General features: G+C 41.6%; 1 protein-coding gene across 9 annotated transcripts in view; it reads left to right on the top strand.

Moving 5' to 3' along the window:
• Window positions 1-15,379, top strand: part of AUTS2 (activator of transcription and developmental regulator AUTS2) — a 1,215,639-nt gene that overhangs the window by 289,309 nt on the left and 910,951 nt on the right. For all 9 annotated transcript variants that reach the window (XM_070779197.1, XM_070779196.1, XM_070779194.1 and 6 more), the window contains one exon: window positions 5,791-6,003. In XM_070779197.1, coding sequence (XP_070635298.1) covers window positions 5,791-6,003 — 213 coding nt within the window. The remainder of the gene's footprint in view (window positions 1-5,790; window positions 6,004-15,379) is intronic.

Genomic DNA, 15,379 nt, shown 5'->3' with positions numbered 1-15,379 from the left:
AGAACCACTACAATATTGTAAAGTAATTAGCCTCCAATTTAAATAAATTAATTAAAAAACAAAAGCAAAAAAAAAAAAAGTGATGAACATGAGAGGTTATTTTTTTGAATGCCATATTGATTATTTTGTAAATTCCTATAGTGTCTGCTTTGGTTATTTACTACAGAAGTTTAGGCCCTAAAAGTAGGTTTGTAAGTCCCATTTGTTCGGAAGTCCAAAGTGGGGGCCCAGTATGAACATATCCATGTAGACATGAATTTTAAAAGGGCTGTTATGTCTTGTTTCTTTAATTTTCACTGCAAACTCTTTTTTTTTTTTTTTTGCACTTAAGTGATGGAATCAGTGTTTGTAAAGCCATTCAAAAGCAAGTACAAATGCAATATAATAAACAAAGGACTTAACAGACTAAAATGACGGCACACAGCCAGCCAATAAGATGGTGACAGAGAAAGTGTGTTTTCTTTTTCTCCTGGCTTCTCTGTTATTTTCTTTGCAAGTCCCCAAGATCAAGTAACTAATTGAAGAGGTTCTGCTCAGATTGCACCCCTCTTACACGTGTACGTACATTGGGGCACATACAAGCACTCATATTTGTAAGTGATGGGCGGCCCTCAGTTTAGGTTGGGAAAATCAGAGAGGCTCTCTTTCTAAGATCTATTTCATGCACGACAGGCAAATTGTGCCGTTATTTTCTGTTTCCTCTGGCTTCATCTGTAATCAGCAAATGGAGCCCTGCAGCCTGCACAGTGTTCCGTCTGCAATTTTTCGCTCTCCCTTAGTTTGCACAACACCAAACCATCTCATTTTGAAATTCAAGAGTGGCAGAGGAAGCCTTTGGTGGAAGGTTGTAATTTGGGAGAAGGGAAAGTCAAGAGCAAGATCACGTTTCCATCACCAAGAAGAAAGGCTGGGTGTCGAAGGAAATTGCCACTATTAGTCGGTCTCTGAGCCTGCCTCTCAGCATATGCACTGCTGTGACCCTGCCCTCCATCACCAGTGACCTAAAAATCACATAATTTCAACTGTTCACGAAACCTCTTCCTGTCTGTTGTACATAGCTTGTGCACTTACCCCCTCTATTGCCAGCAAGTGTGTGTAAATCTTTCTACCTCACAGCCTAGCCTTCTGTTGGCTGGCTGGCATTCTTGCTTCTTCTTGTGTGTGTTTACTCGGTTGCATCCGTCGTGTCCGAGTCTTTGTGACCCTTTGTAACCTGCCAGGCTTCTCTGTCTTCTGAGATTATCGGATGAATGCCTTAAAGCATTTCCCCTAGATCTTTTTGTTTTCCTTCTGTCCTCCTCCTTTGTTAATCTGCTGAATGCTTCCCCTTGCTGAGTATGAGGCATAGTCATCTTATTTTAAAAAGCCACTGTAGATATTTCTGATAGACATTAATTTTCTTTGGGAACCATGGTAGACTGATGGCTCAACAGGCCTTTGAAAATTGCCATTCGTTGATCCTAAAAAGTTATTTTATACACCAGACAATCTGTCTTTTTATATTGAAGCAGTGCTTTATAGGCTGCCCAAGTTTCTTTAAGGGAATACTTAAATTAGTTGCTGATAATTTGTTGGTGGAAGGATGTATGCACACATACACATGTATGTAACCATGTGTTCAACTCTTTAGAATGTTAAAAGGTGAGTAGTTTATAATCTATTTGTCTTTGAGTCTCATTGCTTAAAATGGACAGTTTTTGTTTTCATTTCACCCCCAAGATAGCCATTGAGATGTTAAGTGATTATTTTACTTCATACATAGCAAAGAGTCAGGATAGGTTTGTAGAGGAAATAAATAAATAGCAGCCTGTTTCTTTTCAGGAACTGTTCCAAAGTGTCTATGTAGTAACTTATAAATAAACCTTAATCTTTGAAACAGTAAAGATGCTCTCTAAAGATAACCTTTTAAAACCTTTTATATAATAAAAACTTTTTAAAAGACTTCATTTCTTCTGCAGTACAGCAACTACTACTCCAATAAAAATTAAGTTAAAAAGTGGTTCATATTTTCTTTACTTCTTAAGCTACCACCTCTGTATACATCTTGAAGCTCTCTTTCTTTCCCTCTCCCCCTCACACAGCCTGCATAGTTTAAAATTTCAATATTAATTGGAGCTGAGATGATTGTACTGCTGCTGCTAAGACTTCAGCAGGTCTCTTACAAGCTAATGTCACGGCATGGGGTCCATTTGCTCTGTGCAGCTATTCTATGGTGCAGTGAGAATGCCTTGATTAATATGCTGCATGAAAATAAAATGGATTTAGAAAAAAATTATACTATACTCTCATAAATATTAATTCACATTTGTATGGAATTGCACATAATTTTCAGTATACTTTGGAGCACCTTCAGTATGAAGAAAGATTTCGTTTCCAAAGAGAATGGCATAATTTTTTCAAAAAAAGCACGGCTGATACATTATTAAATATCATTTGTTTATTAATCTGATACTCCACATCCATATGATGTAGGGCAGTAGGTGGACTGTGTGACAGAGAAAGGCATTTTTTTTTTCAGCCTGTGGGAGCTTATGTATTACCTTTAGAAGTGGTGCAATTTAATCATATTATATAGAAGCAGTTCATAGTGGGACTCACCTGCCTGCTTCTGCTAGTGTTGCCATTATAACTGAGCATTTTTTCATGAGAGCTGACTAAGTTGGTTACATGAGTGGTAAGTTGCTTCAGTCCTGTCCTACTCTTTGCGACCCCATGGTCTGTTTAGCCTGCCAAGCTCCTCTGTCCATGGGATTCTCCAGTCAGGAATACTGGAGTGGGTTGCCATTTCCTTCTCCAGGGGATCTCCCCAACTCAGGGATCAAACCTGTGTCTCTAATGTCTCCTGCATTGGCAGGCAGGTTCCTTACCATTAGCGTCACCTGGGAAAGCCCCAAATTGGCTAAATGTGAGGCCAAATACTGAGCAGATGTCTGACATAGCTGGTTGTGGTAGTAGACCCTGGACAGCATAGCGGACATTTATTGAATATTTGCCATGTGTTATGTGTTGTGTGCAAAGCTCTGAGACTGGGATCAATGGCTTCGTGCACTTACTTCAATCTCAGCTTGTCCCCTGAACACCTCCTCACCACATTCTTATTGTCTTGGGAGAGTTGCCTCTCCAATGGTAGAGGGTAAACCATCTGCAGTGGTAGCAGCTGGAAGTTAAACCAGAAACCACTCATTTGCCTTAGAAGATTGTTGTCTTTGATATTTTTATAGAAATTTTGTTTATTTTTGGCTATGCTGGGTCTTCATCACTTTGCACTGGCTTTCTCTAGTTGGCGGCAGGCAGGGGCTTACTCAGCCTTCCAGTGTGCGGGCTTCTTGTTGCAGGGCTTCCCTTGTTGCAGAGCACAGGCTCTTGGTTTGTGAGCTTTAGTAGCTTTGGCCCACGGGCTTAGTTGCTCTGCCGCAGGTGGAATCTTCCTGAGCCAGGGATGGAACACCTGTCTGCTGCATTGGCAGATGGATTCTTATCCACCGTGCCACCAGGGAAGTCCCAATGTTAGATATCATCTTGCCCCAAAGATTACGCCCTTCCCCATCTCTGGGACTTCCTGCTGTTTTCTGTGATCCTTTTTGTGTGCCACCAGTGCCTGCTTATCCAGGTTCCTTGGTTTTCTGTTCCTGTCAGCATTCCTGCCTTGCTTCACTCACTCTGTGTCAGAGGCAGCTTATAAAGATAGTATTTAAATCACTGTTGTATTTTATAGATTTGGATACATTAGCTAGTGGTCTTGCTTATTTAGCAAGCATTAATTTGACCATCTGTTATTTGCCAGGTTCTGTAAGTGAAGCACTGGGGTTACTGATGCTTAGTACCTGACCTCATTCTTTCAGAGAATCATGCTACCAGCTGCCTCAGGGCCTTTGCACAAGCTGTTCTCTGTGCCCAGACTTTCAAATCTAGGTCAAGTGCCAGTCATCTCCTGAGCCATGGCACCCCTCCTCCAGACAGACCACTTCCCCCTATTGTAGCACCTGTGGTCTTTCTTTTAAAACAGCTTAGTTTGCAATTACCTGTTTGTGTGATTTGATTAGTGATTTGATTATTTGTTCCCTAATTTCTAAATTCCATGAAGTTGGGGTCTTTTTGCCCCACACAGTTGTTTTCTCAGCGCCTGTAGGATAGTGCTGAGTTTGTACTTGGCATATAAAGGGTGCACAAAAAATATTTGTTGAATGAGTGGAACCCTGAGAACATTGCTTTGCATCACCAAATGTTCTCCTTTAACTGGCAACATTGGGAGGTGGGGTGTCCTTCAACTAGAAAAGGGAGGAATATGGAAGAGTGGGCTTTTGAGGTTTAGGCAAAGCAGATATTAAAAGTCCAAGGTCCCCAAATTTGGCCATGGCTAAACTGGGGAAGACATCAAGGAGCACTGTGTGTGTTAGTTCGGGAGTGTGGAGATATTGGAAAGATGTAGAAGAGATAACTGCCCCCAAGAATGCTGGCTGTGAAGAAAAGAGAGAGTGGTATTTTGAGAATGAGAAAGGGATGAAGGGGAATTTTTGTTTTGGTCTTACTGTATTTTTAAATGTATGTTCAGGATCATAGAAACCGAGAAATTGTGTGCAGATGAGGCTCCAGGAAGGAACATTTTCAGTGTAAGGAGGAACACATCCGTCTGTGCGTGCCCAGTCACTCAGTTGTGTCTGACTCTTTGCAACCCCGTGGACTGTGGCCCACCAGGTCCTCTGTCCATGGAATTTCCTAGGCAAGAATACTGGAGTGGGTTGCCATTTCCTCCTCCAGGGGATCTTCCTGACCCAAGGATAGAACCCAAGTCTTCTGTGTCTCCTGTATTGGCGGGCAAATTCTTTACCGCTGAGCCACCTGGGAAACCCCAGGAACATGTTCACTTATGAACAAATGATTGAATACCAAATCATTTTATTTTATTGCTTAATGTGTATATTTCTCAGGGTTCTGAAGGACTTTGACAGGTGTCAATCAGCCCATGAGGAAAATGGGCTCAGAGTTGCAGGGACTTACTCTGAGTTTTGTAGTGAATAATGTCAGCGTCAGAACCCACGTCTTCAGCATCTCAGGATGCCCTGACCTGCCTGCAGGCACAGAGCTCACCTGTGTCCTGTGACTTGGAACACTTGTCTGTAGTTCCTATAGGTGCTGTCCCCTAGTCTAGAAAATCCATTACCCTTTTCCCACCCTCTCCCCTCCCCCGGCCACAGCCAGGAAGAAATGACGAGTTACCGTTGATCTTGGTGATATGGTTGTTACATATTTTGCAAAGGAGATGGGAATTAAGGAACTCGGGGTAAGAGGAACTTGGGGTAAAAATATAATGCACTAAGGAAATATTTTAATCTTGTGAATTGAGTTTCTTTCACTCTGGCTCACCTCCACCTGGCCCTCCTGGTATGTTCAGTGCATGCACTTAGTACTCCTTTTCTGAAACATAGTTGGTGTACCATTTTGAGAAGCAAGTGTATTAAGCCTGCTAGAGGAATAGTGTGTGCTGGACCCAGAGCAGAATCAAATGGAAAGCTGCTGTCCCAGGCAGCAGTGAAACCACTTCTATTGGACAGATACTTTGTGCTTTGTTGAGTTCCCCATCCGCATTCCCCCCAACAAGATTAGAAAGGATACATCTGTGGTATTAGGGATTCAGAAAATTTTGGTTTAGTTTCAGGTAGTCTCATACCTCACTTTCTTGCCTTTACCGGGCTCCCTTCTAGTAACCCCATTTAGCCTCTATTTTGGGTGTGACGCTAGCTACCTATGTAACCACCACTTCCCTTTCCTTCTCTCTCTTTTTTCCTACAGAAAGATGTAGCACTTAAGCCTCAGGAACGCGTGGAGAAACGCCAGACCCCTCTGACCAAGAAGAAACGAGAAGCACTTACCAACGGCCTGTCCTTTCACTCCAAGAAGAGCCGACTCAGCCACCCGCACCACTACAGCTCAGACCGAGAAAATGACCGCAACCTCTGCCAGCACCTCGGGAAGAGAAAGAAGATGCCGAAGGGGCTCAGACAGGTGAGAACGCTTAGGGCTTGTTCCGTCCTGTGGCTGCTCTTCCTCAGGTGCCTACTTGTCTGTGGTTCTTCCTAACAGGTGGAGAGGAGATCCCTGGTGGGTGCTGGAGGGCTGCCCTGCAGAGCCGTGTGTTTGCTTCTAAAAGAGTATTCCAAAACCAAGCACTTTGAAACTTAGCGCGGTACCCTTTCAGTCACATGTGCTCTGTGTAGCGGAGACTGATGCTCGTGCTATTGGCATTGAAGGCAGACCGACGGAGGTCTTGGTGATGTCCAGGTAGACTGGCTTGCAGGGAGAGATCGTCTGGGGTAGAGGAAAGGAAACGGGCAGATCTGATCCTGTGCACTGTGTGTATCAAGGTCCTGACGTGCTAAACACGGTTGTCTGTATTCAGGCAGGGGACCCTGCCTGAGATTTGTATTTTCTAGCGAAGCTCAAATACTGTGGCATGTGGGAGAGCAGTGGTGAAGAAATGAGGTTTTTTAGGTTTCCTCCACAGCCCATAATTCAGAATTGCCTTTGTGATCTGCCGCTTGTATGAAAGCCTGGTGGTAGAGCTTCCTGGGCTGTTTAATAATTAGGTTTCAATGGTCCACAAGAAAATTCAGCTCTTGGCATTTGGGGAACCCTTCTGCCTGTGGAAATCCCCACATGAGATAGATTAACAATGAGAAGCGAAGCTGTTTATAGCAGCTTTTTCAGCACAAATCCAGAGGCTTTAGCACCTGCCGAGTTACCTGTGTCCTGGGTGTGTTTTGTTTGTTTTTGGAGGGACCAACGGGTGAGACTGACTGTCTCTTGAAGGAAGCAGAGGAAGGGAATGTGGTTCACAGAGCAGGTGCTGCTAATTAGAAGCTGAACAGGTAATTTCTAGTTTGCAGATGTTTCTCTGCAGAGTGAGAAGATCTAGGATCATACAAATCAGGGGTTCTAAAACTTCACAGATGATTAGAATCATATCATGAGCCTTATTAAACATCTTCCTGGCTTCACCCTAGAACCCGAGGAATCAGAATCACTATGCACTTTGGCACAGAAGTTTGTAGTCCTAGAAATTTCCTATTTGATAATGGTCAAGCCAGTTTGAAAATCATTCTTATAAAGAATCAAGAACATTTTTCTGGTGATGAATTTTAGTCAGAAGTTTGGAAAAATGAAAATCTTTAAAAGATTTAGTGAGCAGTTTGGTGTCAGAGTTGAACTTGATGAGTAAACTTCTGAGAAAATACATGGAGCGATGGATTTCAGCATGGACTCAGGAGGATCTCAGGAAAGTGTCCCTGATTCTCACACATTTGGCAGTTTTTCTTTGTCGTCAGATAAATTGCCAGATTGGAGTTATAAAAGTAATTACTAACATTTGTCTAATACATAGCACAGTTATCACTCGGTAAAGGAGTTTCTGTAGTATGATCTATAATTTTCACAACAACCCTGGTGAGGAGATGATATGATATTATGGTTACTTTACAGATGGGAAAACTGGGGCTTAAAGAAATAAAGTGACTTGTCTGAGGCCACTTAGCTGTGAGGGACAGAGCCAGGGTTTAGACCTAGATTTCTCTGCCCTGCTCTGTTTTTATTGTATATTGTGCTTCCTGTGGTTGATATAAGGACTCCAGGTCATGGGGTGCAGGGAATCTACAAGTATTTTTAGAAAGTTCATGGGTTGGTTTTGTCAGAGGGAGGGATTGTGGTTATAGAAATGGCCTGTGAAAGCTCAAGAAGAAAATAGAATAAACTCCCAAACACAGCATAGAAAATTTGGATGAAGATTAATGTATATATACATATATATATATTTTTTTTGGTCAGAAAGTGGGGTGAGGTCTAGGTTATGTAAAAGATAATGTGCCTCTGGTATTTGTGACTCGCAGACCAAGCCTCTCCCTGTGAGCTATGTGGAAAAAGTGGGTTTTCCAATGTCCAGAGATTGCCCTGTGACCGCTGCCTCTCTGGGAGGGCCTCCCTCCCACAGGGTGGGAGGCCTTTCAGGCAAGAGATCAGTTTAATTCTGAGCCTCCCCAGAGCTGTGGTTCCTTATCCTTGACTCTCTACTCCCAAGCTTGATCTGACTTTTCTGTTCTCCTTTCTCAAAATTCTTCTTTCTACTTTGTCCTCTAGTTGAAAGAGTCTGTGATCTTACAAGAAGGCTAGGACTCATCTGTCTCAAATTCGAGTAGCTTTTTGGTCTTAATGATCAATCTTTTGGTACTAATGGTGTTTGAAATCAAAGCTATCCTTGTTTCAGGGAAAATATTTGGAAAGCAATTAGTCTGACTCACTTTTTATGAATCACAGAGAAGAAAAGAATGAATTGTATTTGGGGCCTGTGAAAGAATTTTAAAAACAAGTGGTGTTTTCTTATCTTCAGTGTTGATGCCAAAGTATACTATCCAATTTAAATTTTTTTTTTAAGTAGGAAGGGAAACCAAAGTTGATAATTGAGGTAAAACTGTAATGCTTTTATTTATAATATTCCTAGCATCAGATGTGCTATTATGAAGCCCTGAGCAAAGCACTGTCTGTTGCTGCCCATCTGTAAAATGAGAGTTTTAGACTAGAAGTTTTCTCGGTCCCATGATTCTTCTAAGTTTTTGAATAACACAGAGATACTGAATATATAGTGTTGCTGAAATCTGTAATGGAATATCATTGTAGGCTTGAAAGTAATTTAATTTTGAAGTCTGTAACTGGTTGGATCTGTGAAAACATTAAGGGGAGAGAATGAGATGCATTCCTGGTATGTCACCCCAGGTAAGTGCTGTCCGTTGTGTGATCCTTGGTAAAAGGTGACGCACAGATGTGTTTAATGGTTACAGTAGATGTTCCACAACTTGTGGTAAGGATGTCTGAGACTGCTTTCCTACCATGCCAGATGTCTGTACACATCACAGTTACTTCCACCACCCCCGTCTTTGCCTCTTTTCAGATAAAGTAGCTGAATCTTAACTGTTTTAGCTACGAGGGGACCTTGAGATGGAAGTGGGCCTTGAGGAGAATTTCTAAATTAATGGATTGTTATTCAGTGCCTCTCATTGAGAGAGTGATAAAATTGCAAGAGCCACAGATAAAAGAGAGCAGCAGGAGGTGAGAATTTATTCTTTAGTTTTGACTTGGTGACAGTGGATTAGATTTGAAACTAGGAATTGGTACTCCCTAAGCAAGGGACTTCGGAGAAGGCAGTGGCACCCCACTCCAGTACTCTTGCCTAGAAAATACCATGGACGGAGGAGCCTGGTAGGCTGCAGTCCATGGGGTCGCGTAGAGTCAGACACGACTGAGCGACTTTGCTTTCACTTTTCACTTTCATGCACTGGAGAAGGAAATGGCAACCCACTCCAGTGTTCTTGCCTGGAGAATCCCAGGGACGGGGAGCCTGGTGGCTTGCCGTCTATGGGTCACACAGAGTCGGACACGACTGAAGCGACTTAGCAGCAGCAGCAAGCAAGGGACTTAATGTGCAGCTTTCCGTAACTGTGGGAAGATGTTACTCCTCAGTGCAGAGAAAATAGAAGGTGTGTGTGTGTGTGTGTGTTTTTTTTCCTGAAACTTCATTGAAGGCAACTAATCTTTTTACTGTGAGAATGCAAGTACATAGTTTTTTTAAGAGAGATGTGTAGTTCTGAAATTAAACCCCTTTTCCTTCTCTTGCCTGATTATAAAACCTCACTTCTCATGAAACTTTTCCAAACTGTTAAAAGAAAGTGTTTTTAACTAGCACTTAGCTACCCCCGTGGAACTTACCTGTTGGGTTATGTTTTTAAATATAAATACATACTGACTTAGAAGATACTGAACTAGCAGCTGTCTTATAAAAGGGTTCCACTTTTTTATATGGCAAATTTGAAAACTTTACAAAAGGGTTTTAAAAAGTGAAGGAAGGGACAAGTTAACCATTACACACAAGAGTGCATGTCTTTCTCATCTCCCTGTGCTTATGTTTATCCTATGCAGAATTATTTGCTTACAATGTGAGTACTCAGACATTATATGGCAAAGTTTTGGCTCTTACTAATAAGGGTATGGTAGGTCCCCCCTCCCCCAGTTTGACTTAGGAGTGGGAAAATCAAAACAGAGGTTGTTAGGTCCTCTGCATAAGAATCTTTACTCTGTTAATTGGGAGACTACCAAAGAACACAAGGAAAGCACGGGCGGCCAGACTTTCCACCCAAGCCCTAAGTTCTGCAGAAGCTAATTAATCTTTGGGAAAACTTAACTCCTCTAAGGGCTCTGAGTTTAGTTTTCTTTCAGTATGTCTGACTTCCAGACCACAGGGGATGCTTTAAAATTTTAATACTTTGTCGTTGAAAACACTGAGAGCCAGGGGGTTTTAAAAATAGAGAAGCGATAGGGAAAAGTTGATAAGGGTTCAGAGAACTCTCAGATTTGGCTCTGAGTGAATATTTCTAAATCTCCATTTAGTCCATTAGTGTGTCCTCTCTCTCTCTAGTATGAACTGAAGCAGAGGAAATAGGCCTAAATCAACTAGGAGGAATTTTTAGATTATATGAACTTTCCTAACAAACAGATACCAGGATGGATCACCAAAATAAATCCCAGAGTCTCCCTCCTAATTGAATTTTAAGTTCCCAAAAGTGATTCATCTAAGGACAGAATTTCCCAGAGAGAAGCAACCTACTGAGATTGCTTCTAGCAGTAGGTGAACACTTTGGGAGAAAAAGAAAGAGATTTGGGAATATTTCAGGAGTCCCGGCAGTTAGGCTCTAACATTGCTGGTGAGAATGACTTGTGTGGGAATGTCTTACATGGTTTATATATCTTTATACAGGTTGATCTGGGTAGGTTTGGCTTGTAAGGAACAAAAATTTTCTCCTTTCTTTGAAAATCTGTTATGGTGGAGTCAAACTTGGTAGAGGTTTAATAGCTGACATTGCAGATACCACTGTAGATGTATACTGATTTCTAGGAAGAGAAGGGACTGACCTCAGTGCCAGGTCTTTAGAATTGGAGCTTCACGTGGTGGCTGTGTCTGCCTTGTGTATTGGCATTGCATGTTCGCCTTGTCTGGAGTAAGTGGTTGTATTGGTCAAGGGCCCAGGAGACTCAGGCCACCAGCTGAGCTTGTACCCACGTGATGAAGCAATAGGTCTTGCCCACACTGTTCACCTTTGAGAGCATTTACTGCTACAGGTGGATCCTTTATCTCAGTGAACTCAGATTGTCGGAAGACTCCTTGGTGACATGACATTTGTTACTAGCAGAAATTCACTTGCAAAGGAGGATTTATAATGGAAAGCTTTGATTAAACAGATCCAGTTCAAGTCACATTGCTGAAGACCTGCTGATTAGTTCTGGGTGGAAATCCAAGCTGAAATCACACAGGTATTTATCCAGCTTGACTCTAGGGCCTACAGGGTTCTGGAAATCAGAGCATTTGAAACACTAATGTAATTAGGTATTATACTTTAGTGATGAAAAGACACGACCTTTGCTAGGTGTGCTTTCATAAATACATTTGTTATAATAGTTAAATGACTGAAGGTATATTGAGCTGGTATCAAGAAATGTGAGCTGCAGTTAAATCATTTTTACTTCATGCTTCAGAGTTTCAAGTTTAGCGTGTTAAGTGGGATTTCATTTGCTTTTTAAAAAGTATAGTCATGCGAAGGTTACAAAAGTAGATATTAAAGAAAATTCATTTTTACCTTGAATGCGTTTAAGTTGCACATAACTGTTTTCCCTTTGTCCAAACTACAGAAATGAGAATAAAAACATATAAGAAAAGACTGAGAGTAAGAGTGGGGAGGAGACTGGCTGGTAATTGCTTTTGGAATCTTGATTGACTTGAAATAAGGATAAGATGCCAGTTTTTAACATCTGGTTTTTGGGGAGTCTCCAACTCAGGCTGTCTTTTCAGAATTAGTTGTATTTTATATTGGAGGTATTTGTTTGGTATTTAGGAACGTCGGACTATTATAACAACAAACTTTATGAAGGTTTTTTTTTTCTTTTTTTCTCTTGGGCATTTAGAAGCAGTGAGTTTATTCTGTGAGTTCTCGGATTTTTATTTTGTGTCTTTTGACTCCTATTGTTGTCTGGGATATAGTCTCATCAGCTCTGCATGTTGGTAAAGTGTTAGTCACTTAGTCGTGTCTGACTCTTTGCGACCCCACGGACTGTAGCTCACCAGGCTCCTCTGTCCATGAAATTCTCCAAGCAAGAATACTGGAGTGGGTAGCCATTCACTTCTTCAGGGACTATTCCCAACTTAGGGATCGAACCTGGGTCTTCTTCATTGCAGGCAGATTCTTTACCGTCTGAGCCATCAGGGAAGTCCTCTTAGCATGTTGCTAAGAGGGAGCATAAATATCACTTGACTTCAGTGAGACAGATGTTTGAAGTGAAGTGGCCAGTAATAAATTTTATCCTAAGTGACATATATAACTCTTAATTAAAATTTAGTAAAAATCAACTAAAAAGGACATAGCACATTGACTACCAACCTCATAAAATAAAACCCATAGAAAGAAAATAGGTTGAATTGGAAAAGGAACTGCAGTTGAAAGAATGGGAAGTAACTTAGCTTGAGTGATCCTGAAACCTATGGAAATTGTTTCATAAAACAGTGGGCTTCTTTAATCCCAAAGTAAGAATTTGTTATACGTATGTGTGCGTGGAACTTTGTTAAGGGCCGTAAATACTCTATATATTGTTAGAAGAGTAACATGGGTGTTGACAGAAATGGTGCTCCATTGGACCTGTTGGGAATTCTTATAAAACTGGTGATCGAAGGGTGACACAGCACGTTTTTCTCTTTATAGGACTTAGACACTACCCTTCTGATAGTTGATGAGGGTAGACAGCCTCCATTTCTTTCTTTATAGTAAAACTGCCTTTCTGTGTTAATGTATACTTTTCCCTCTTCTGAAGATACAATGTTGTCTGCATGTGGCCAGATCTTAGCTTCAAAAGGTGAAATAAGCCTCCATGTGTTCTGCATTCTAATCTCCACTTAAAGCCATCCCATCTTCACACAAGTCTGTACATGACAGGTATTGAGTGGGAGGCGGGAGTGGGTGGGTGGCTGCGTGGTTTGCAGTGGTTTCGGTGGGGAGCTGAGCAGATGGTGGTGATAGCCACGTGTTGCGAGATTCCCGTGGGAGTTGATGGTGGTGACAGGCGACTCACAATGTGCTATTTACAGTTTGGGTTTGCAGTCTTTCAGTGACATCTGAATGCTCTTTAGCAACTGCTTTCATTACTGCCTTTCGAGGAGCTGCTAATTGAAAATGAAATTGTGGGTGGGCTTTAAGGCAGGCCCAGGCAATGCGATGTGGTAAATGTTAGAACTGTTGGATATTTTAAGGCCTAGTTTGTAATTGTTTTTCCAAGAAGGAAAAGCTGAAGGTGCATTTGAAGATTCAGTATGTACACACAGGCAGAGCTGAATGTCTCATCCTGCCCAGAGAGCCAAATATGCACTCACTGGGCTGGAAACCAAGCCATCTGCCCAGGGCTCACCTTCGTATGGTTCACTTTAAATGTGTATAACCGTGTAAGGTTCTTACTTTAAATCCGCTAACATCTTGTAGTAATCACTGTTGGTTTTTTGTAGGATATCTTCCTTCTTTCTTCCTCTGCTGTTCATATAGTTACTGTGCAGAAGAAAATGATGATCTCATTTCTTGAACTTTGAGGTCTTTTATTCCAGGTATTGCATACAACTCTTCTTCCTATAAACCATTTCCTATCATACAATTCTGTTGAAGGCAATTGAGGCCTCCAGGCACAATGAGAGAAGAGGAAGATGGAGGATTGATTGGACTTTGACAGTAGGTGATACTGTTGATTTTCTTATGGCTGCCTCCAGCTGTGGGATTGTCATTTGTACCTCATCTTTGGAGTTATTAGCTAAAGCGTCAGTAGCATTTCTGAAATGGTAGCTTTTGTAAGTGTTTATGTGAAGAATTGTTTTATTGCCCATTCTCAAAATAGCTTTGCACAGAGAAATCTTGTGCTGAACAAGGAATGACCTCCCTCTTGGAAGTGCTGTTAGCTCTCTTTTTAATTAAATATGAAGATAGATACAACATTACTGCATTCTTTTTAGCTTTCCCCTAACATTTCAGTGAATGCTGTGAGACAAAACCATCTGAATTATATGCTTTATTTGAGTAGGGCTGAGAATCCCTGAGGGGCTAAGGGGACCTTGATGACACACCCCTTGCTGTATTTAACCCTCAGTCCCATTAGACCTGGCTTGCCACATGAACCCAATAAATGCACTTGAGTTACTGCTGTACCCTAATGATGTTTAAAAGAACCTATTTGGGTATTCTAAATTAACTCTGGAGCATTTTCCTTCTTGATGATGATTTTATACCATGCAGATATAACAGAATTCTTGCAGGAGTTCAAGGTGTTTTCACACCTAGGAGTGTGTGTCCTCATGCTGGTCATTACGAAGACACACACACACGGGAGTGGAGCCACAGTGACTCACAAACTCAGGGAAGTACTGTCCAGGCCCACCTGGTGTCTTTCAGGAGCCCGACGAGCTCTGCCATGGGACCTGTGGGAACACTTGACCCACATTCAGTGATCTCAACTCTGCAGAAGTTTCCACCTCTCCCGAGCCACTGCCTACCATGACACTGTTGCCACCTGTCATTCTGTGACCATTGTGCATGTGTGAGTGCTCAGGACGCACCCGTGTCACACATCTTGAAATCACGTGGTGCAAGGCTGGATGGCCCTAATTGACAGTGATGGGTCTGTGAGGCTGAAATTGGCTAGAATTAGATTGAGAAGCAAGTAGCTGCATTTTGTGGACGGGAACATACAGAATACAGTTGCTCACAGGAGGGTCTTTGGACCACCTTTGCCAGTACAATCCTGGGGCTTCTGCAGATTTCTAGTCATCACCTCTGACTGGTGGCGCCAGTCTTTGGGATGGGGATCAGAGTATGGCACCAAGTTCCTCAAGCAACCCCAGTATAGTAAACTGAATCGTGTTCTTTTTTTAAATTTGTATAAAAGAGAAATTACTGTGCTATTTGGAAAACCTGTAACAGATCTTAAAGTTTTTAAAACCATATCCTGTTCTAAATAATTTTATCCATACTAGGACCATATTCTTGTTCTGCATATTTACTAATTGAGTTCCTTTTCAAAATTTTATTGGAAAAAAGAAATATTAATTCCAAATACTATAGACATTACATGACAAAAAGTTAATGTTTTTCAAATGCCTTCTTTTTGATAGCTTACTAGAATGTAGTCTCAGTAGCAGAGTTATGTTGTATTCTTTCCTTAAATCCACCAGCTCCCTGAAAGAACACAGCTTTTTATACATCTGGTAACTGGAGTTTATTCACTACTCTTTTTTAAATTTCCTCCTCCTTCTCTTTTT

The sequence above is a fragment of the Bos indicus genome, chromosome 25, assembly GCF_029378745.1.
Source record: "Bos indicus isolate NIAB-ARS_2022 breed Sahiwal x Tharparkar chromosome 25, NIAB-ARS_B.indTharparkar_mat_pri_1.0, whole genome shotgun sequence".
NCBI classification, from domain to species: Eukaryota; Metazoa; Chordata; class Mammalia; order Artiodactyla; family Bovidae; genus Bos; species Bos indicus.
The sequence above is the reverse complement of the archived record's forward strand: the minus strand, read 5'-3'. Positions and strand labels throughout refer to the sequence as shown.